Genomic DNA, 24,964 nt, shown 5'->3' with positions numbered 1-24,964 from the left:
GTTTTTACTTGTGGGTAATAATGTCAAGTGCTCTTTATAACTTACAGCACTAGTTCATCTTTCTCCAAGTGTTTCAAAATGAATGAGTAAGGCTCACTGATTTATTTTGCTTTGGAATGCACCCCTCACCTCACGAGGCTCACTTATTTGTAACATTTAAACTCATCTTCCGTATTTATTGAGCTGTTTTGTTTCACATTTGTTTTTTAAATATCACACCTGATTTTGGGGGACTTGGTGCAGTAGGCCATCCAAATGCAATTTATTTGTAAATAAATTGGTTCTTTTATGACTCTGTTATCACTTTCTGTTTAAAATATTTCTTGGTACGTTCATTTTATGATGCTGTTCCTTATCTGGTAATTTGAGTAAATCCCAGTTAAATTATGTTGCCACATTATGTCTTCAAAAGGGCATGAAGTCAGTACACATGCTTCAGTAATATCTGGTTGTTTTACCCTTATGTTTCCAGTTGGCAATTTGAAATTATGGCTTCAACGGCACTTTAAATATGTGATAATAGCATGTGTTTCTAATAAGGGCCAGCACCATTTTGTTCAGATAGTGTGAATGGTTGTCACTCATATTTGACAAATGCACCTTCATCTGTTTCTTTGATGGCCCCCTAAAAACCATACCCTCAAATCAGGCCGATGAAATTAGCTGCTGTGTAAATTGTGTGTCTGAGTGGTTCATTATCTAATCACCGTCAGAACCACAGCGATAAAGTAGATTGAAGCCGGGAAGAGGCCTGCCAGATGATTTCAGCCCTTTTTTTTTTTTCTAAATCCTGTTTCCCTTGGAAACCCTAATAGTATGGGTTCAGAACTTCAAAATTTTTGGCCTGAAACTTTGAACCTTTTGATATACGAGAGTTATGGCTGACAACTGTCCCACAACTTAATACACTCTAAAAATTGTATTTATTTGAATCACTTTTTGGGTATGTTCACATTACTTGTGTTAATCATGTATTGCTAATATTTTGTGCTTAGTAGAAAGCTAGTGTAATGAAAAATACTGTTAGCATTATCGTGGTTAACTTTACAGGGCATTTAAAGCTTCATTCAATCAAAACCCCATACTCTCTTGTGATCCCATGCTTTTATCTTGAGTTGAAAATTTTTCTCTCTAATATTTTTAGGGTCATTTGAAGATGATGACATCACTCACGTTGAAGGAAGCGTAGATCCTGTTCGAGACATAGAAATAATTCACGAAGAACTTCGTCTTAAAGATGAGGAAATGATTATGCCAATTATAGACAAATTAGAGAAGGTGGCCGTGAGAGGAGGAGACAAAAAATTAAAACCTGAATACGTAAGTAAAAATGGGTAGATAATCTGAACTTGGCATGCTCACCTCTTCCCTCTACGAAAGGGCACTGTGGAAAATCTCCATTATTCCAGGTGTATATTAAAGTGATCAGTTGTCAGGGGCCAGTTCTGTTCAAATCAGTAGGAGTACATTTTCTGTTGGTAAATTTGGGTCATGGGGACAAGCCAGTGAAAGTGATTTTACCAGGCCATTTTCAGTTGTACTTTATCTCATTGAGTGCTTACGGTGTGCAGAGCACTGGGAGAGTACAACATAACAGAGTTGGCAGGACATGTTCCCTGCCCATAATGAGTTTACAGTCTTGAAGACTGTAAAGTTATAACTTTGTGAATTAAGTGAATGCTTACATGATCAACTGTATATAGGTAGATTTAAAGAAGTGTGACTGAACATCTCTGCCTTTTTGACCGTGACATTAAGGAAAGATTACACCTGGAAATGAAGGCAGAACGGTCTCCTAAATGTAAATGGCCAAACTCACTATAGAAGTGCTTTTATTGGCTATCATATTAGGTGACAAACTAAACTTGTGGAATTATGGTGAGGCCATGTAAAATAAGTCCATGGGAGGTAGTAAAAGGCTGGGTGTTTTATTTAGAAGCTGTAGAGGCTGAGTAGGCCTAACACACTGCCCCTGTTTCATCATCCTGGCTTGGCTGGCATAGGGGCCGGGCAGTTTCGTGTCCAAGCTGGACTGAAAAGTTATTAGATGGGTTTACTTTTGATGTAAGATAACAAAACAAAAAGTAGATGTAAGTCCTTTCCAATATTTTAAAAATGGACCAGGTTAATTATTTTAGTTTATTTTTTAAATGCACCCTTTGCAGAAACAATCATGCTATCGTGCCACTTTCCCCTCTTCCCCATTTTTTCATTTTTAGGAGGTATAGGCAAAGTTAATAAAGATATTTTGGGCCATTTCTAGAAACATCTATTCCTTCCAGAAATAATGCATACCCAGTCAAACCTTCTCATCCTTCAGTAAGCTCACCTGGACCATTTTCTTATCCTTTCTTTGAATTCATGTTCTTTTCCCCAAAGGGCTTGTAGTTTTGAGTGGCAGTCTTATTATTGAAAATGGTTTCTGTTTGTTGAAACTTCTGGACTTCCCTTTTCTGTCATTGTTTCCCCAGGAGTGCATGGAGGGTAAGGGAGTCTTTTCTGGGAAGAACTGTTTCCTCCTCCAGCCTACCACTTTAAATGTACTTTACCAAATGCTTACCACAATGTTTGGAAATATGAACTGGATATGAGTTGATAGAGGAATCAAACAGTATAAAAGCTCCATTCTTTTTCCTCCTTATTAACTGGTTCCTGATGGATGGAAAACATAGTAACCCAATTTTCAGTAACCTGAACAGTCAATCTTTCCCTCCTCCCTGTAGATTTCCTTGCTTTGGAATTTACAGAATTTACTGTGGCAGTTATGTAGCATTAGTTACCTCGCAAAGGAAGACAGGTCAGTTCCAAATATGGTGTTAATGGCTTTTGATGGCACTAAGGGAATTGATTTCTCAGTTCCCTGTCAACAAAAACAAAAAGCAACTGCTGTTAAGATCCACATCTGATACTGCTGACAGGAATGTGGAATACCTTTCTGTGCATATTACTTGAATGCTCCCTGTAAGTGTGCTTGTTGAATCCCTTCAGATGTACAGTCACCTCCGGGCATTTGGGAGGCATGTCTTTCTCCATTAAAATTTGCCTTTATTTTTCTGTGTGCTGCTACCCTTGTAAAGCTGTTCAAAAATAATTATCAATTTTCATTTTTAAAAGACTTCATTAGAACTTAACAGTGAGACCTGAATAACCAGTGAGTGTGTGAGGGAAGCAGCGTGGCTCAGTGGAAAGAGCCCCGGCTTTGGAGTCAGAGGTCAGGGGTTCAAATCCCGCTTCGCCAGTTGTCAGCTGTGTGACTTTGGGCGAGTCACTTAACATCTCTGTGCCTCAGTTACCTCATCTGTAAAATGGGGATTAAGACTGTGAGCCCCCTGTGGGACAACCTGATCACCTTGTAACCTCCCCAGTGCTTAGTACAGTGCTTTGCACATAATAAGCGCTTAATAAATGCCATCACTAATTAATTAAAACTTTGTCCTAAGTACTAGAGATTGACAGACAGGAAATAGAGGACACAATCTCTAAGAAGCCCAAAATAGTGCAGTTAGAACAAAGGCAAAATATTTTTTACTGCAGCATTTCTTGTAGCATTTATTGGTGCATTGCCAGTTTTGTTATTCAGTCGTAATGAGCACTTATTGTGTGCAAAGCACTGTTCTGAGCTCTTGGGAGAGTACAGTATAACAACAAACAGACACATTCCCTGCCCCCAACGAGCTCACAATCTATTTATTAAGCGCTATTTGTCAAACACTGTTCTAAGTGCTGGGATAGGTACAAGTTAATTAGGTTGGACACAATCCCCGTTCCTCAGAGTGCTCACAGTCTAAGTAGGAGGGAGAACAGGTATTTAATCCCCATTTTACAGTTGAGGAAACTGAGACACAGAAAAATTAAATCACTTGCACAAGGTCGCACGGCAAGGAACTGGCGTAGCCGAGATTAGAACCCAGGTGCTCTGACTCCCGGGCCCTTGCTCTTTCCACTAGGCCATGCTGCTTCCCAGGCCCATCCTGGCAGTGCCCAGAGGGCCACTCAGCAGGGCCAACTGGTCCAGACCAGAGAGACCCAGGCCAGGCTGGGGGAGGAAGAGGGAGAACCCTTCTCCATCCCCTCAGCCATGAAACTCCTCACCCTGGGCTTCAGGGCTGTCCGTCACCTCGCCCCCTCCTACCTCACCTCCCTTCTCTCTTTCTACAGCCCACCCCGCATCCTCCGCTCCTCTGCCGCTAATCTCCTCACCATACCTCGTTGTTGCCTGTCCCGCCATTGACCCCCGGCCCACGTCATCCCCCGGGCCTGGAATGCCCTCCCTCTGCCCATCCGCCAAGCTAGCTCTCTTCCTCCCTTCAAGGCCCTACTGAGAGCTCACCTACTCCAGGAGGCCTTCCCAGACTGAGCCCCTTCCTTCCTCTCCCCCTCGTCCCCCTCTCCACCCCCCATCTTACCTCCTTCCCTTCCCCACAGCACCTGTATATATGTATATATGTTTGTACATATTTGTTACTCTATTCATTTATTTTACTTGTACATATCTATTCTATTTATTTTATTTTGTTAGTATGCTTGGTTTTGTTCTCTGTCTCCCCCTTTTAGACTGTGAGTCCACTGTTGGGTAGGGACTTCTCTATATGTTGCCAACTTGTACTTCCCAAGCGCTTAGTACAGTGCTCTGCACACAGTAAGCGCTCAATAAATACGATTGATGATGATGATGATGATGACGTGGCAAGACCTGGCTGCTGGAGGAGCTGCTGGGGCGAGGGTGTAGCCAGTCACTCTCGCTGTTCAGAGATTATGGATGTAGTATAGGTTAAAAACAAAAAACAAAACCTAAACGCATTTTGGACAAATATAGAAATAGTGTCATTTTAAAGCAAAACAAAACCAGCATCCTTGCCCCAGGGGTGCATTATAAGACAAATTTCTTATTTGCCAACTAAATGAAATGCAGTCATCATTGTAATGTAAGATTCTTGAGGACAGGTATCATCTCACCTCTTTTATAAATCCCCAAGTGCTTAGTAATGTGCTGAACACACAATAGATGTTCAATAAATATTGTTGATTGCTTTATTATTTGTTAGCAGTGAAATGTTCTCTCCTTCCCACTCATGTATTTCTGCCCTGAATGGAAGGAGTCTGCACCTGAATGACTAGTTATTAGGTGGTATGGGAGAAGAGGTTAATTCTCCCTCCCTGTTCTCCCTTTTACTTTGGCTGAGAGCCCCAAGGACAGGGATTGAGTTTAACATGATTAACTTGTTTTTACCCCATCACTCAGAACAGGGCTTGACACATAGTAAGCGCTTAACTAAATATAATCAGTAATAATAATAATAAAAAATTTAAAAAACCGCGGTAAGTTAAAAAGAACTGTGGGAATAATCATTGCAATCAGTCCTCTGGCCTTCTGGCCATGCATAGGTACATTGTTAATAAAGAAAAGAAAGTAAAGAGGCATGGTCGGGAAGGGGAGGAAGGGGTGGACAGGAATGGGATGCTTGTGGACACTATCGTCTTCCCAAGAAGTGCCTTTTTAAAATTATTATTAACCCAGTTTATAAGGCTGGTGGGGCCCTTTAACAGCTGAAGCCATCCCCGGGCCTGGTCGAAAGCAACCCTGGTGTTAATAAAAAGGGAAAGGGGGTGTTGGGGGGAAGTTGGGCTGGGGAAGAGAGGGGGGTGGCAGTAGTTGTGTGTGGGGGTGCATAGAGTTGGTAAATAGAAAAAAAGTTTGTTGGGGAAGAGCTGCAGAAAAGTTCAAAGAGGGATGGGGGGATAGTGGCTGGGAATAGGGGGGAGTTGGGGGGGAGGAGGAGAAGTTATATACTTGATTACCTGATCACCAGGGAGAGTGGATATCGCCATATTATATACATGTATTTATGTGTGTAGCTATAACTTATTGATTTATATTAATGTCTGTGTCCCCCTTTAGACTGTAAGCTCCGTTGTTGGCAGGGAACTTGTCCACTCACTGTTATATTGCTATACTGTACTCTCCCAAACGCATAGTACAGTGGTCTGCACACAGGAAGTGCTCAATAAATATGATGGATTGATCGCTGGATTGCTGTTACCTCTGGTGAAGCACTAATCTCCTGAAGGCAGTAAAAGGAACTAGTGCCAGAGAGGAGGACCCAGTGTTGTAAAGCCCAAACAAAGGGTTAATTACAGAAAGAAAGGAAATACCTTTCATCAGAAAGTAAAAAGTCAAGGGCTGTCTGTATTTGGAAATTCTATGTGCTCATATTTTTGTTGATATTTTTTCTTAAGCCTATTAGGTTTTGAGATTTGTGCAAATCAGTGGTAGTTGACTGCTTACTTTGTGCAGAGCACTGTTCTAAAGACTTGAGAGAATGGGCAATTAAATCGAGTTAGGATTCATTGTTAATTTTGTGCAACTAGTTTTTAGTAAAATGAGACAAGCTGTGTAGACCTCACTTAAGGATCGTAATGCACACCAAAAGAAGTGAAGCATTAAATTTTCCTATTAACACTAATGTAAATAGGTTTGGTCTGTATCGGAGTCATCCCTTAGTAGGTGATGAAAGTTGCGAATGGTATATTTGGTTAAGTTGAACACTTAGAGAATCAGCTACAGAGTCCAAATGAATAATTTGTCTTTTATTTTTTCATATGGTCCTTACCTTTGATTCAGCTGTATTAAAGCCCTTGCAGACATCATTTTGGGCCTTGTTTCAGTTCCTTGTAATGTTTACTTTCAGAGTCTAGTTTTTATCAGGGCTGTTTCTCTGCAGCAGTAACAGTCATTTGTGACTTATGGCAAATTACTGAAACAGTCCTTTGAATGAAAAACAGTACAAGTTAAAACTGTCAGCTTGGTGTAACTTGTAAAAATGTGTCTGCAGGGCTTTGGTACTTTGCTCTGTTCATGATTGTCTAAGTAATCAATCAACAACAACATTTACTGTGTGCAGAATACTGTACTACATCCATGAGAAAGTACAGTACAGTGGAGTTGGCAGACATGATCTCTGCTTTCAAGGAGCTTACAGTCTAGTAGACCAGTCTAGGATATACTAAAATGAGTTAAGCAAACAAAAAATAAGTAGGGGCTCAATATTTAAAGAGCACTAAATTAGCTTGACTACAGGAGTTGTACTTTTTTCACTTAGAAATTTTAAATTCAGTGGCAATACCACTTTTTTGGTAAACTAAATGTGGAGTCTCATTTTAAAGCAAAACAACACCAACAAATTTGCACCTAGGAATGCATTACAGTATACATTTCTTACTTGCCAACTAAATGGAATTGCAGTCATCATTGGGTTATATGGTTCTTGAGGGCAGATATCTTGTCTCATCTCTTTTTTACATTCCTAAGTGCTTAGTAAGGTGCTCTGCACACAGTAGATGGTCAGTAAAAGCTGTTGATTTCTTTATTATTTGTTAGCTTGAGGAATATTCTTTCCTTCCCACCCATGGTATTTGTCTTGAATGGGAGAAAACTGTGACCAAATGACTAGTTATTAGGTGCTGTAGGAGGAGAGGTGAATTCCCTAACAGCAAGAGGTTGGATCAAGAGCATTAAGTAGATCTAGGTCAGGTAGAACTAGAATAGGGAAGTTATGATCAGCCACAACACAAATCCAGGTACTGTTCTAAAAGAGACTTTAAGTTCCTTGAGAGCAGAACTTTGATTTCTGGATATTTCTTATAGACCAAGTTCAGTGCAATATAAATAATATCTAGAATTGTCCTTTGGTTTGCAATAATTTAATCTACTGCCCGATCTTCAGTTTTTCATACCTAACATCTCCTGGGTCCATCCTTTCCTCTCCCCTCAAACAGCTATCACCTTGCTACAAGATCTGGTCCAATCGTACTTTTATTGTATTGGCCTCCTTACTGGCTTCCCTGCCTTCAGCCTCTCTTCCCTTTATTTTGTACTACATGCTGCCACAAAGATCATTTTCTGAGAAGCAGCAGGGCCTAGGGATTGAGCAGGAGCCTGGGCATCAGTAGGACCTGAGTTCTAATCCTAACTCCACCACTTTACTGCTGTGTGACATTGGAAAAGTCACTTAACTTCTCAGTTACCTCATCTGTAAAATGGGGATTAAGTCCGTGAGCCCCATGTGGGACAAGGACTGTGCCCAAGCTGACTTGCTTGTATCTGCCCCAGCACTCAGTGTAGGGCCTGGCACATAATAAGCACTTAACAAATGCCATGAAAATGTTCATTCAGTACATATCCATGTTTTGTTAGAAGATGCATATACAAATTTGAAGAAGGGTGTTACGGAGGACAATCTCCACACTGCTTCTCCAAGGATGCTTTTGTCCTTATCAGAGATAGATTACTGGACTTGATGACCACTGGCCCAACTCAGTCCAATATTATCAATAAATTAATAGTATTTATTGGTCTCTTTGTTCAGAGTCCTGTACAATCGAGCTTCTGTTTTTATGAGTCCAAAACCTGGAGGGCCCTGGATTAAAGGCTGTTCACATCTCAGAGCCAGTCACGCAGGTTCATTGGGATCTGAACTGGTTGGGTTGGGTTGAACCAGATTGCAGGCCCACTCCATTGCTGTTTGCTTACTAGCAGGCTAAACTGTAAATTGAATAACAAGTGTGCTTTTAAATGTTGTTCCATTTAAACAGGAGATGAGACTTAAAAAAAATACAGCTGGTGTGTTAATTCAAGAACATGGTGCTACTTACACAATCAGAAACCAGGCATTTGAAAAGGTTATGATCCAGGTTTTGTTTTTTTCAATGGTATTTAAGTGCTTAGCATATGTCAGGCGCTGGGGTAGATATAACTTGATCAGGTTGGACACAGTCACTGTCCCACGTAGTGCTCATAGTCTTAGTCCCCATTTTACAGATGAGGTAACTGAGGAATAGAGAAGTGATGTGACTTGCCCAAGGTCACACAGCAAAAAAGTGGTGGAGCAGGGATTAGAACTCAGGTCCTTCTGAATCCCAGGCCTGTGCTCTATCCACTAGACCATGCTGCTTCTCAGATATGCATCTTAAACTGGCAATTTTATAAAAAGTTTCCTTTTTGCATGTTTTCTATGCCCAAAACTGCCATGTGTTGTATCCAGGTAAATGCACATTGTCAGAAAATCATTCCCTAATTCTGGTAGAATTTTGTGTGTTTTCTTTCACAGAATTGTAAACGTACATCTTAGTAAGTGGAATTTGACAAAGATCAGAGTGAAGTCTATCAGATAGATTGTTTTTGTGGGGGCTGTTTGTTCATTACTTAAGCAAGTCAGGAAAAGTGAGAAGGTTTTAGTGACGTGCTTAACTACGTAATACTTGGTGTTTTGATGTAAGCTTAAATAACAGTTCCAGCAATTTCAATTAATCGGTTGTATTTGAGTGCTTACTGTGTTCAGAGCACTGTACTAAACACTTGGAAGGGTATAATGTAACAGTTGGTAGAAATCAATCAATCAATCGTATTTATTTAGCGCTTACTGTGTGCAGAGCACTGTACTAAGCGCTTGGGAAGACATGTTCCCTGCTCTCAAGGAGCTTACAGTCTAGAGGGGGAGACAGACATTAAAATAAATTACGAATATAATTCTTAAGAAGGGTGTTCAGGGTCAAATTTAATTTATTTAACCATGACATTGACATTATAAACATCACCAAAAATTATTCAGTGAGCATCTGTTTTGTACAGAGCCCTGAATGTAAGTGCTACAGGGCTGAGGGTGGGGTGAATAAAGACAAGTGCAAGGGTAGCGCAGTAGGGAGAAGGAGTAGGGGAAATAGGGCTTGTTCCCAGAAGGTCGCTTGGAGGAGATGTGATTTTAGTAAGCCTATTTGCCAAGAAGACTCTGCTTTCAAATTTAAACCCTAAAAAGCTATTTATTGGTCTCTTACTTTGTGCAGAGGACTGTACAATCGAGCTTCTGTTTTTGTGAGTCCAAAACCTGTTGTTAGAAGAATTGGTGAACAGAGCTGTTTAAGAGAAATATTGAGAACAAGAAGGGCAAATCAAACCAGTCCAGCAGAGGAAATGTTATGCTTTCTTGTAAATAGTTGTAGTTTTTCCAAGATGCCAGACACTTGTGAATGCGTGAGATTTCTAAATATTGATAAATCTTTATGAAGTGTTAAAGTTATGTAGCAGTAGAATAAAGTCGAACAATTCAGTATTTGCAAACTTAAGAGATTCTTCTCTTTCACTGGAGAAGTGATGAAAAGAAGGGTGTTCAGGGCCAAATTTAATTGTTTAACCATGACATTGACATTATAAATATCACCAAAAATTATTCATAGAGGATCTGTTTTGTATAGAGCCCTAAACAAGGTGCTTTGAATAATCAGAAAAATTGATCAGATTTGATTCCTCAATTCAAGGAGTTTATAATGCAAATGAGGGAAGGGAAGAAAAATCAAAATTCATCTCACCCATAGGAAAACAAATTACTAAAACTAATAAACTATTTCAAAAACAAAATAAAAACTCCATCTTTGTAAACTTGGATATAAAAAGAGGAATATTTTGGGTAAGTTCAACTTAATATGCATATTCTCTGAGGAACTGAATTCCCAAGTTACTAGCTCTTTATTTTAAAATCAATAAATTAACTGTGGCAGGACCGAAAAATGGATGGAGTTGGCACGCCCTGTAACTTTTTATGTTGAGGATGTTTCTTCTGCCTATTTAATTGAATATGAAGTATGAAACAGAGCTCATTTTTACTTTATAAATATCTCCCTTAGGAAAGGATGGTGTTATAGTTATGTAAGGGAAATAGCTCTGATGAACATTTGTGTTTCCAAAGAACTAGCCAATCCAATGTAGATTTTAACCACTTTCTCTCGAAGAGGGGATTGATCTTTAGGATGTGCTCTTAGAATTAAAATTGTTTAGCTAAAAGCCTTTAGCAAATTCATTATGATACTCCTTGACCATTAAGTCTTTTGTAAGGCTAATTAGATAGGCATCAGGTCAAAGATAAGTATTATAAGGCTTTTTTATACATCCTCAACTCTGAGAGGCAAGTTCAGAAACTTAACCAATTTGGTAATTGGCCCCAAAAGACTTAAGTGTTACTCACTAGAAAATACTACTTTTAGAGAACTCTAATTACAAGTTCATTCTCTTCGATGTCTTTATCTGCAATTTGAGTGTCCCTAATTTGTGATATAATATGTTGCTCCAGGAGAAAATTATGTCATAAAGCTTTTGTGATGGAGTTCTCAAGGATTGCCAAAATTATTAAGTCAAAAGAGATGTAATCAGAAATTCCTTCACTAGTTATCAGAATTTCTTGAGGACCTAATGGTTTTAAAAAGTGGAATGTGGTCATTTGACATCTATTCTTGGAATATTTTTTCAAGTTATAAAGGGGAACAAATCCCTTGTCATTTTTTTTTTTTTAAACCTAACATCTCACAGATCCAGACATAGGATGGTACTACTGTTTTCTCCTTTTTGTATAATTTTGTTGCATGTCTCTACATAAGCTGTTCTGGCCACTCATCATAGTAACCAGCTGGGCCATTTCACCTGCTGGAGCCATTAAAGAGGACTCTCTCCCCCTAGATTAATCCCCTCCGACATTAGTTTTTTGCACTGACAACTGGAGCAGGCATTCAGAATTTGCAGGTGGCCAGTGTGACGCACATAATTGCCTACAATTTTAAGCAATGAATAAAAATGGTCTACATTACTTGTCAAAGGTTGTATATGCAGTGCCAAGTGAGATCTATGGGAAGCCTTTTAGGGTTTAAAGAACAGTTAATAGCAAGGCTGCACAGTGCTTTTTTAATCATAATGCATTTGTAATATAGCACTTTGATCTTCTCCTTGTAGGAAATGGTGTTACATTAGCCACTTTTAAACATTTATGAGTGAAATTCAGTTATAGAAGAGTAAAAGTGATTATTCTTAGGCGGAACATGTTACATTTCATTAAAAGTTTTTAGCTTGCCCCTTCCTTGTTAAAATCTGTGGGGAGTCCTTTTCCTGGAGGGCTTCAAATCGGAATCTGAGCATATGGGGCCTTTTCCTTATTTTTTTTTTCCCCTCAGTAACGATAAGGTTTAGAAGGAAGGTGCTCTAAATATTGAGGTAATTACAAAAGTGCATGTTTTATAAAAATAACTGGCCCTTTGCTCAGTAAAATCCACTGATGAAAAATCAAGGGAATTGATTATTCTTCTCATTAAATATTTAATTGCATATTATGCCTAGTTTTGAGAATGCAGTAAAGAGACCCATAAATTATCAAACAAAAAACAGATGACTCTCAAATGCACTACTTCTGGAAGAGGCAAGGTTGACCTTTCAGACCCAAGAGCCTTTTATTAACACCTGCCTGTAAGGAGAACCTTGCCACACGCAGCTTTCAGATTCAGAACCACAAAACTGATGAGGAAAGGCTTGAAGGGTTCAGTTTGTGTCACTTGCTGTTTGCCGTTTCCATTTCACAGATGATTAATCTTTCTGTGAAGAAAGGCCAGAGAAACAAAGCGCATTGGGCTCTTCCTGCAGTTACTCCTTCTGAATGCACACTAGCTTGCTAACTAAAAGGCCTTTAGATTTCCAGCAGAGAGAGATGTTCTGAAAGTGAATGCAGCTGGTTGGAGGTCACCAGTGCAAGGCTCTTGCCATTGTGTAATGGAGGCTTTGGCAGGTTTCACTTTTTGGGGGGCAGGGAGAAGGTGTTGGCAAAAAATTAATTCAGAATAAAAAGGGTTTTACCCAATTGAATTCATTGAAGGGTCGATCATCGCTAATAGGCTCACTTTTTTCCTGGTACAGTTTAACATTATAGAATTAATATATATCTATGTATATCGGTATATATGCATTTAATTTTTTTCTAATTATATTTCCTCCTTACTAGCATGTTTATTACGTAGAAGGTCTCACCCGCCAATGGCGAAATGTTATACCCTATTGAGTTTCATCTAAAATGTTCTTACATTATAGCCTTTTCTGATTTTTAAGTTTGTTTTTTTCTAAAGAATTCCACCTAAAATACCGGGTCCTGGCTTCCAAATTATCGATAAGATCTTTTTATTAAAAATGATCATTTAGAAGGGCAGTGGTTTGAATTTCCCTAAAATAAAAGTGGGAATATTTTATATTTTCTAAGATTGATTTTTGAACTGTATGTACCTTGGCCCCTGAATGCTTTTTTAAAAAGTCTTGTATCCACCTGGATGTGCTCATCTACTTTAATGGATTCGTTTCTTTTTAATCCGGTCTAGGACATAATGTGCAAAATCAAAACCTGGGTTATAGATGAAAAGAAACCTGTCCGCTTCTATCATGATTGGAATGACAAAGAGGTAGGCTATAAATATTATTCCATACTTGTCTTTGGTTAAAAATAAAGTGCAGATACAAATGAAACTCCCTGAGATTTTGTGATGGATGCTTAAAAGCAGGAGTTAGATTTTTTTTCCTAGCAAAGAGTATAATATTCAAACTTAATATTTTCACTTAGGATATGTAGTAAATAAGTACTAAAAGGAAATAAACTTGAAAACAAAGTCAATTTAAGTGATTAACACACAAGAAAACGTTTATAAAATAATTCTACTCTACTCTTCTATTTAGATTGAAGTGTTGAATAAACACTTGTTTCTGACTTCAAAACCAATGATCTACTTGGTTAACCTTTCAGAAAAGGATTACATAAGAAAGAAAAACAAATGGTGAGTTGTTCAGATTAACTGTTGTAAATCTTCCGTATTTCTCAACATCTATCCTACGTGCTTATTTATGTTTTTATATATTTTAACAATCCAATCCCTACCGTAAGTTTAGTCTTGACGCTTTTTTTGTAGTTGGGGATCCCTAATGAACACACAATGTCAGAAACTCAAATAGCATGTATAAAACTATGCTAATTTTTCAAAGTCATGGTTATTTTCAGGTTTTAAAGATTTTGGTCTAGGTTCTTTTTTTTTTCCCCTCCACATGTCAAGGGCCAAAATAAAAATGCACTTAGGTAAAAGGATTTGGCTTTCAAAATGTTATCAGTTGAACTGGCATTTATGTCTTCATAAAACAAGGACTGCCTTCATAACTGTGGATCAGAAATACACTTAACAAGCGAAACATTATAGTTTAAAAACTCAAGAAATGGATACATTTTTTTCCAAGTCCTTTAATGTCAGGCACAGTCTCTAAACTGAACTGTTCTTCCCCCTCCCTCCCCTCTCTGTCATTTTTAGCATATTACTAGAATGGCTAATCACACTTTATCCAAGTCAGGAAAGTTATATGTGTGCACATACGTGCAGGCACAAATACATATATGCAGACTATCAAGATTGATTGCTTCATTGGGTGTACAGTATTTTCTGTTATTAAATTATCCAAACAAATCCAAATATCTGAAGTAAAATATCAGAATTCTCCTAAAATACCCCCTCTCTTTCTCCCTGTACTTCATTAAGTACTTAGATGCACATGGTTTCAATTTTCCATTAAAAATTCTCATTTCCATATGATATCAAAGAGTGAGAAGGCTTTAAACTGAAAAATAAACATTCATAGACTGGAAGCCAAAACAATAATTAATGTCAGATGGTTAACTCCAATAAATCATTAGAATAAATTCTGTGAAATTACTGCAACTAAAACTGCCCTGTTGATAGTACTATAAGACATTTTGTGTTCATGGTAGGAAGCTGGATTTAACCTCTTCGTTGGTACTGTTCTAGAAAGTTTACGTTTCATCGGAAGCACCATTTCTCCAACAAAGAATCAGTTTTGTCTTGTTTCAGAGTCTTGTAAATATGATGATTAATGCGTGAAGAGTGATTCCCATTGGGAAATATTTTTTTTTAATTTATTGCTCGACCTCTGTGCAATAAATCTTAGCACCCTAATTTTAAGTGTAAATACTGAGGTTTCGTGAGGCTCAGGGTAGCAATATAGACATCAAAGTTTAGGTGAGAAGGGATGAGTCAATTTCCATGCAGAAAGGACTTCTCACACCTGTATTTGGAAGATTACAGGTAGAGCTCCCTGGCTTTAATTGTGCAATAAATACTATGTCCCAGACCCTAATGGCAGACAGGCTGCTTGAGCGACGCCAGTCTGTGATTTAGCCGTCGCCAGACACCCCATGTTTTTTGTGAGTCTCGTTGGGATGACGATATGGTTACTGCCAATTGAAGGCAAACCTTTGTATAGATTTACAATTTTTAATTTATAAAAGTATTGGAGTAATGAAATCGGAAGCCTCCTTAGAGAGAGATTGAATGGAGTTTATGAACAGCTAATGCCTGACTTTTTTGGGGAAAGATTCTAAATCTTGTGGATGTTACTGTAATTGTAGCTCAAAGATCAAAGACTGGGTAACTGAGTGATGTTCCTGAAGAGAATTTACCACATAGCCATTTTCTGTACAGTTTCTGCCGCCTGCTGTTCCTATTTTCCCTCAAGCTAGCCATTGACTACCCCCTGTGCATCCCTGCTCGTAAAAAATGATTGAGGAAGTATTTCTCATGTATTTATGAGTGGGAAACATTATGTGATAGGGAATGGCATCTACTGGAGCCAGAAAGATTGCGATTTTCCTTTTATTCAGCCACTCTTCTGCGCTTTAAATCTTCTATTTATGCAACACAGTTTTTGCATTAAAGTGCAAAATAAATTTTTACTTTAAAGGCTACTAACAGTGGTTTTTCGTCATTTGTAGTCATGCAAACAGATGTAAATGATTAGACTGCATTTTACTACTAGATGCCTTTTAATTTGGGTTGGAATTTTTCTCTTGCTTTATATTCCAAATCTTAAGGTCTATTTGGATTAGTTGTTAAACTAGGAAAAGTTTTGTTTTCAATGTTTAATTTGTGATGTTACTGTAACAGATTAAGGTTAGTGCAGGAAACAGTCAGCAATAAATATTTCCATAGTTTTTTTATAACTGGAAAAGTATTTTAAGAGTCAGAAAACAGGGGTAGAGTTTTGTGATAGTGGACATGAGGAAAACTAAAATTGCCGTTCTTCTTAGTGGGTCACCCTTTCAAGATTAAGGAACATTTTAATTACTAGTTAAAACACACTCAAGTTCAAGTGGTAGCATGTTATTTTTCAATCCTAGAGAAGAAAACACTTTGAAAGATAGAACTATTGTGATTTGGAGTAGGTATATTGACCTTTTGAAAGATGTAAAAACTGGAAGGGCTCCAAGCATCTACTCACTGGTTTTAACAATGTTGAATTAGTCATTCAGTTGATTTATGATTAAATCCTAGCCCCTGAAGAGAAGCTGACATGGCAGCTGTTTTAGTTGCACTTGTGTTTTGATCAGATGACAGTAATCATGATGCTGTATAGAAATCATGTTTATTACAAAGTATTATTCTTTTTAAAAGCTGGTTAAAATAGTCTGTGGTTTTATGGACCAGAGGGTCAGTCATTTGGTAGCATTTGTAAAATTTCACTTCTAAACAGGATCGGAGTTTACGCATATCTAAGAATAATGTGGTGGTCAGTTCTCTCTTTTGAAACTGCCTCCTGAGCCAAGGTGTCATGCAAGCACAGGACATTGGAACTGTCAAACCATAGCTTAATTAGGGGTTTAAATTTCAATCTTTGTACCTTTTGATCCTTTGTTACGAGGATGCAGTCCATGACGTTTAATTAAGAAGTCAGGTGAACTAATTTCAGATGGGTATCCATTTAACTGCTATTTTTCATTACCAGGTGTCTAAATTTTTGCAGCGAAAAGACAAAAGTTGAATTTTATTATTTTAGAAATATCACCTTATTTAGAAAAATCCACTTGGTAAATACAGGCATTGATGTGTGTTGGGTGGGCGGTGGGGAGAGAAGGAGAGGAGTTCCTATATTTGTTATCTCTAAAGGAGTAATTCCCAAGCTGATCTTTGTTGATTTATATGGGAGGGCATAACTTTGATTAGTATTCTCCAGGTTAGCAGGTATGGTGAACTTGGAAATAGATGTGTAAATATCGAAGCTATACTGTAAAATATATTGTGGACCCAAGCAGATTCCCAAGTTTCATTAAAATTTAAAAAAGTTGTCTTATTTGTTAAGGTTGCTAGGATTTCAATCATCTGAATTTGAACTTGAACCTAAGAAATCCATAGAGGGTCTGAAAATATTGCAATACATGTTGAGGAGGAGGAAGAGACCGTTTGATGAAATGCATGTTAGTATTCTCCCCTCCCGTATAAGGATCATGGCTGCTTCAATTCTAACAGCTTATTTTTGATTTTGATTTGCCAACTTAACTTTTCTTCTAGCTTATATAAGGAAGAGTTTCTTCATTTAGGCTGCAGCAAAGTCTTTGAAGCTTGTTTATATTGATCTTTACTAGAGATTTAAGGAACTCAGTGTTTTCAGTGAAAAGAAAAAGACATTCTTATTTTTATGTTGTTGGAAACTTTTACCTTTGAGAATCCATCCTATTGATGTTGGTTGTCCCTAAGTTTGTTACATCAGTCCCAGCCATAAATGCGCTAAAGAAAAATTTAGGCTTTAAATGGGCAAATCTCCTGTTGTGAAAGTGTGGCCAGAATGTTTTAAAATTATTAATGAAATTTTCAGAAAACATTTTCAAGTAAACTTGTTCTTGCGAGGGTCAATATTGCCAAATTCTCAAAGAAAAAGGTAGAATGAAGATTTTCTTAAAGAAAACCATACCAGTTTTCCTCTCTGGTTGAAGGCCCAACTTCTTCTGTGTTTTTAAAAATGGTTTTGCGGGGTCACTTTATGCAGCAGCCAAGAGTGTGTTTTATCTGTTCAGAAATTACCATTTCACATTAGTTTTGTTTGTAAGTTATTTTTATTTTCCTCAACCTGCATTATTTTTTCATGAGCTGCTGAAATTTACCATAAGGCATTAAGGATTTGCTGTTTTAGAAGATCCTGTCTATAGCTGTCAATACTTGGTTTGGCCTGAGGAGTGAACGAGAATACTCAGTTTACCAGAAGACAGGTACAGCAGATTGAAGGAGTTATAATGCTTAGAAGTTATTTTAGCCTCTGCCTTAAATTTATTGTTCTGTAGAATGTAGAAAATGCTTGACTCTCCGGCTTAAACCTCTGGCACTTACAAACCAGAAAACTGATAAAAACCCACCAGTAATCAAAAGATATACTTTGTGGCAAAGTTGGTTTTTCAGCTTAGACGCCACATTGCAGCTTCTGAGCAGGCGGTGTGTCTAAACTCAGTGTGGACAGGAAATATCTGAAGTATTGCTGTATTGTGCTCTCCAAAGTGCTTAGTGTAGGTCTCTGCACACAGTAAGCGCTCAATAAATGCGACTGACTGACTGACATACCCCCCAAGAGTTGTCTGGCCAGATGCACCCTTGCACCCACCACTTGAGTGGCATGCCTGAGTTGGAGGGTGAAGGAGGAGGAGAAGAAAGGGAAATTTAGGGATCCTCCCCCCAACCGGCTGCATGTGGCTCCATCACTCAGGACACTCTCAATCAACAAAGCAGGTGTGCATCCATTTATGAGGGGGTCTTTACTGCAAGATTCACTGCATAAAGCAGGTCTGGACATCCCAAGTTCTGCTCACAATTCAAGCCCATGCCGTGATTTATTTTGTTGGTATGTTTGGTTTTGTTCTCTGTCTCCCCCTTTTAGACTGTGAGCCCACTGTTGGGTAGGGACTGTCTCTATGTGTTGCCAATTTGTACTTCCCAAGCGCTTAGTACAGTGCTGTGCACATAGTAAGCGCTCAATAAATACGATTGATGATGATGATGATGATTTACAGTGAGGGCAGGGAACTTCTTTGCTGAGCCCTGATGACACCCCGCCACACACACCATAAGAAGGGTGTGGATTAACAGCATCACATGTAAACTGAAGCAGGGTAATCAAGAGTTTACTGCCTCTTTAGGAGCAGTATTCTATGAAATATACAAAGCTAGACTTCTGTTTAACTTTCTTGAAAGAGGGTGAAGTGCTTTCTTGTGGTATGTGGCGATGAAATCTATCCTAGGACACCAAACCAAATCCCAGCCTTATTTTGATGGTATACATTTCAAAATGGCTCTGAAAATTAGCGTGCGTCCACAGGTCCAGAGATGAAAGAAATTAAGCTGGCTGTAGTATAAATGGAAGCAAATCAGAGCAATCTTGAGTCTCATCCTGAACAAATTTCTTTGCCCCTACTTACTGTGAAAGTTGTGATTAAACTGGATAACGCGAGTTTTAAATATTTGAATTTACCTTCAAGACTACTTTCAAGTGAGAAGACGTTCCCTTTGTACGTGGAATATTGGTAACTATGAGGGGTCTGTTTTCTTCAAAATGAAGTTAACAAATTTCACTAGGACAAAACTCCAGATGTATATATCCTTGCACCTAAAATTGCCTTGTTCTAGGGTGGACATGGGGTTAGGATCCCTTCTAGGGTAGGCGCAAGTGGCCCCTGTGTCTGCCCTTAGAACCCCCTGGTTTTACTGTGTTATTTCTTAGGTCAGCCTCCACAATGTAAGCTCATTGTGGGCAGGAGACATGCCTACCAACTCTTTTAGACTGTGAGCCCACTATTGGGTAGGGACTGTCTCTATATGTTGCCAACTTGTACTTCCCAAGCGCTTAGTACAGTGCTGTGCACACAGTAAGCGCTCAATAAATACGATTGATGATGATGATGATGTTATTCTCCCAAGCACTTAGCAGGCCTTCCCAGACTGAGCCCCCTCCTTGCTCTCCCCCTCCTACCCCTCCCCACCCACCCCCACCTTACCTCCTTCCCCTCCCCACAGCACCTGTATATACGTATATATGTTTGTACATATTTATTACTCTTTTTATTTTACTTGTACATATTTATTCTATTTATTTTATTTTGTTAATATGTTTTGTTTTGTTGTCTGTCTCCCCCTTCTAGACTGTGAGCCCACTGTTGGGTAGGGACCATCTCTGTATGTTGCCAACTTGTACTTCCCAAGCACTTAGTACAGTGCTCTGAACACAGTAAGCGCTCAATAAATACGATTGAATGAATGAATGAATGCAGCACTCTACCCACAGTAAGTGCTCAGTAAATGCAATTGACTGATTGATCCTACCTGGATTCACACTGCGAGAGTAAGGCAGAATCAGAATCACCTCTCTGGGTTGTAGAGATGGATTTGTAAACATCTTTCAGATGGCACAATTGATTTTTATCCTGTGGTAAATGTGTGAATGATTTATGACATTGAAACAGAATTTGGTCAAATTCAGTGTGTGGCTTTTGAATATGTTCAAATGTTTTAGAGCAATGTTCATTGGGTTCTGTGTTTAAACAACCACCTAGAGACAGTTTTTTGTAATATTACTTTTGTTACAAAAGTTTGTCCACCCCAGGCAAACTCCAAATTAATCACCTATTTTAAGACAATTTTTAATTTTTCTTGTCATCAGCTTCATCAATAGTTGTTATTGAGCACTTACTGTGTGCAGAGCACTATTCTAAACAGCGTTGGTAGACTCATTCCCTCCCCACAACGAGCTTACAGTCTATACAGATGCCAGTGATCTTTGCTTCAGAAATTAGGGATATAGTTAATGTGAGTCTTAACATTTCAGTTGTACGAAGAAGAGTTGAGAAAGAATCATGTACATAAGCTGAACTTAAAAACAAAAATGTAGCAGAAACTTGTTGGTTCATGTCTAGTTCCAGCCTCTTTTTTTCTGAGTTTTAAAACTCAATGTCAGCATTTGGAGAAATTCCTCAGCAGTGTTTATGTGTTTTGTTTTTAAGTTTCTGTGTCTTCCTAAGGGATATAAGGGCATCCAAGTTCCCAGGTCCAGGATTTTTCAGATTTTAAGATGTGGGAAGCCATAAGATATAGCAGCGTGATACGATGGGAAGGGCTTGTTTCATTCATTGTCGTATTTATTGAGTGCTTACTTTGTGCAAAGCACTGTACTAAGCGCTTGGAAAGTACAGTTTGGCAACAGAGACGATCCCTACCCAACAACGGGCTCACAGCCCAGGTGGGGAGATGTGACTTAGCTCGCTTAAGGAACCCCAGTATATTTTTGTGTAATCAATTAATATTTCTAGCATACTATTAACTTTACTTGCAGTTGTAATGCTATTTTAATGAGAGAAATAAATAGTCGATCACGATCTGTCATCATTCCCTCTTTTCTTTTTTAATAGAAAAAGTCTCCAGCAATTACCATAGTGGTTGATGTACATAGGCAGATTTAGGATTGGATAGACCCATATTGCAAAGACTGTAGTTGCTCTTGACTATATCCTCATCACATAATCAGTTTATGTTTAGATCAGCCTCCAAAATGGGTGCCTCAAATCTTTTGTTAAAACAGTTGTGAGGTACCATGTTTTGTTAAGTGTAAGGCAAGGATTTATTGAGCAAGAAGCTGTTAAATGGTCCACCTCATCTCACTTCTTAAATTTTAACCAACAAACATTTAATTTTAATAAGCCAGTTTTACTGGAATATGATACCTGATTTTTAAAAGTCCTTATTTTAGGGAATAAATTTTTCAGTTTCTCTTAGAGTGCACGTAACTCTACCTGGTTTTCATAGCAGTAGTAAATATCACCATGGTGTATTGGGGAGAATGGGAGCAAAGAAAAATCTGATAAAGAATTGGATCCTGAAGTAGATAAAATGTAGCCTCAGTGGAGCATTTCAGGATTTTAAATATTTCCTAAGTGCACACCTGGGTTTCCTACAATATAAGGCTTGTGTACTTGCAAAAACTCATGTTAAAGAAAACTCATATTGTTGTGCTCACTGTATGTAATGTTGCATGCAGCTGACATCTGTATACAAACAGATTTTCTTCCAACATCACAGTGCATTGAATCCAAAAAGATTTGTACCACTGGATCGACGTTTCCCAATAGCCTGACAATATTCTAGTCAAGGCACATATCTAAAACATGAGTTTCTGGCAGAGAGTAATTGTGTGAATAGCAAGGGAACACGTTTTTTTCTGATTTCTTGACAGCAGTAAATTCCATCAAATTCTCTCCAAATATTTTTTGGAGTTTGGAATTTAAAGAATTATACAGCAAAGAAGTATGAGATCAATTTTTGGCATAAGCTGTCCAATGATAGGCTAGCCTGTTTGTGTTGGCACCAACAATTGTAATTTTAAAAGAACAAATCCAAGTCTATATAGCTAGTGGTAATCCACTTTTAGTGTCCCTTTGAGATACCTTAATGTCTCCATGAGAATTTTCCAAGGACCACATTTAGATATATGAATAATTGAAATAAAGGGCCAGAGTTGGCTTTTCAAATGATTTTTGTTTACCTGTATGAGCTGAGTTGTATATTCTTAAAAAATTTCCAAATTCTATTATGCTACACTTGCAGGATTCTCCAATTAATTTGTATCCCCCGCTCTTGTTTATATTATATTGTACTTTCCCAAGTGGTTAGTGCTGTGTTCTGCACATATTAAGTGCCTTGTAAATGCAGTTGATTGATTGACCCACATTCTTCTTACCTACACTTAACTAAAATAAACCTGAATCCTCTATTCGAGGAGTATCCAGCAGTGAAAGCAGGGGTGTAGGGAGACAAAGGAAAACAGATAGGAGATAATGTAGATGTTTTTTATTTAATGGTATTTGTTACCTGTTTACTATGTGCCAAGCACCAAACTAAGCACTAGCATAGATACAAGCTAATCACTTTGGACACAGTCCATGTCCCACATGGGACTCATAGTCCTAATCTCCATTTTTCAGATGCAGTAACTGAGGCTCAGAGAAGGTAAATGACGTACCCAAGGGCACTCAGTAGACAAGTGGTGGAGCTGCATTTAGAACCCAGGTCCCTCTGACTCCCAGGTTGACACCCAAGAGAACATTCATTCTCTTAGTGATAGACAACTTGATGGCCATTCTGTAGCTCAGAAAATGTAAGACATATGGAAACATCCAGGCTTCTTTTCACACTGAAAAAAGTACCTTCTCTCGATCTAAGTTTCCTTATCTGAAAATAGGGTTGATAGAGTACGAGTCCCATTTGAGCTAGGGACTCTGTTACCTTGTAGAGATCCCATTGCTTATCATATAGGAAGCACTTAATAAATATCATTATAGTTATTGTTGATAAGCCTAGTGATGTGCAGTTCCACCACTGTGTTCAATTTGCCGAATCAGCCAATCAATATAGTAGGTGCTTGCAAAAGCATAATAGAGTAAAAATACACAATCCTTGCTCATAGAATGTTTATAGTCAAACAGGGAAGATAGGCCTAAAGTAATTTACATGCAAGAAGATATGCTCAAAAAGCAGAGAGTATGGCAGTCAACCAGCTTGCTAGTATGCTTTTTCTAAAAAGATGTTACATCTGAGCAATTCACTACTCCCTAGCCATATTGTGAAATGGTCAGGTGCACACAAGGATTTTGAGTAAGGAAAAAACCAAATTCATTTCTAATTGTAAAAGAGTGACAGTCACAAGGAAGCAAAGAGACTAGTTTTAAATTTATTTCATTTTTTTCATGTAGAATCTCCGGGAAGTAATCAATTTTTTGATCTTGCAGGCCACGAATAGAGAATAGATTTAGGACGTGATCTAAGACATTAGAGTGACTCTAAATGACTATCAGCTGAAATCTCTGGTCCTTGTATATAAATCTTTCCGCTCATAGGGAAAAGGAAAGGTGGTAAATAGTCTTACAGAGCTTGTTTTCCAATTCCGTAATTACCACAGGTGATGCTTATGTATGTCTATATAATTGTCCTAATTTGTACCTGAAGAAGATGCCACTGACACCGAAATTAACGTGGCTCTGACCACACTGGGCAGAGACTTTGCTTTATGTGCTACTGTGTTTGTTGATTGCAGGGCCTGAGGCAGTTTCTTTTGCCTCCTTGATCTTGAGAAGCTTTGGTTTGAAAAGAACTGTTGCTTTCTTAATTGTAGTTCTCCCTTCTTGACTTATCTTTTGCTGCCTAGTTTTCAGTTGGAGGAAGCATTGCCTGAAAATTTGTTTTCCTTTATCCTTAAAATGTTTCCATTGCCTTCTTGCTTTTGGTATTGTCATTTCAGCTCACTTTCCAATAGCTGTTTGTTTATCTATGGGAGTACTTTCTCCTCATGTGTTTCACTCAGCACAACTCAATTGATGTGAACCTAACTTGAATGGTAGGGGACTGACTTTGTTCCAGGAATAGTCTCAGAATCTTCATAAATTTTGTGGCCTAGGTAGTCCAGAGCACTGGGACTTTGTATGGTCTCCAAAGCCTTTCATATGGTCCTTAGTGATGTGTAGAAGTTTTTGGCTTTGTGGCACATGCCTAGCCCTCGGATGACTTCAATTTTGGTATCCCACCATATTGCTCATGTTCCTTAACTTGGTTTACAGGTTGCGACGCGACTTCTGTAAGCCTCATTCCAGCTTGAGTTCTGGAAATGTCATAAGGTGTTGTCAGTTCAGTGGGTCTTTAACGGAAAGTAGACTTTTTGTCTTTGATACATTTCTGTCAAGCCAATCTAGGTACCTTGGCTTGGATTTTCATCAGAAGAAGCAGTCCTGTAAACATTCGTGAACATTTAAATAGTGAATTCCAGAGAGTGAAATCAGCCCAAGTGGAATACTAACCAGCCTAACCAGATTAATGTGTTCTCTTACCTAAAAAGAGCAGGGGAAAATGTAATACAAGTACATTTTATGTCCTTAAAAAGTATAGTGGGCTTATTTCCTTTTTTTTTTTAAACTAAGCTGTCATTTCATATTTCCCAAGCCTTTAGGTTTTCATTGCACATACATTAGATTGATAGCAATGTATTAAATCCAGCTACTTTTGAACAGTTCTCCTTGAGGGGCCCAAGAATTTATAGGTGAATAAATTAATAATATTTTTTTCAGGCTACTTTATCCATGATTATTCAAGCCCCTCTTTTTTTACATACAATTATATTTTGAACTTTGAGATATATATAAAAATGTTACAAATTTCATAATTTCTCTGTAATTTGATGTGCTAAGACAATCTTGAAGCTTTATTTAAAAAAGAATACTACCTGAAACTCTTGCCTGCTTTTCTTTTCTGTAGTCAA

At 38.2% G+C, this 24,964-nt stretch overlaps 1 protein-coding gene across 1 annotated transcript in view; it reads left to right on the top strand.

The window, feature by feature from the left end:
* OLA1 (Obg like ATPase 1) overlaps positions 1-24,964 on the top strand; it is a 123,546-nt gene that overhangs the window by 69,148 nt on the left and 29,434 nt on the right. The window contains exons 5-7 of the mRNA XM_038751887.1: positions 1,145-1,320; positions 13,177-13,257; positions 13,529-13,626. Of these exons, the coding sequence (XP_038607815.1) occupies positions 1,145-1,320; positions 13,177-13,257; positions 13,529-13,626 (355 nt within the window). The remainder of the gene's footprint in view (positions 1-1,144; positions 1,321-13,176; positions 13,258-13,528; positions 13,627-24,964) is intronic.

Source organism: Tachyglossus aculeatus, chromosome 9 (genome assembly GCF_015852505.1).
Source record: "Tachyglossus aculeatus isolate mTacAcu1 chromosome 9, mTacAcu1.pri, whole genome shotgun sequence".
NCBI classification, from domain to species: domain Eukaryota; kingdom Metazoa; phylum Chordata; class Mammalia; order Monotremata; family Tachyglossidae; genus Tachyglossus; species Tachyglossus aculeatus.
Note: the sequence above shows the minus strand (reverse complement) of the source record. Positions and strands in the feature narration are given on the sequence as shown.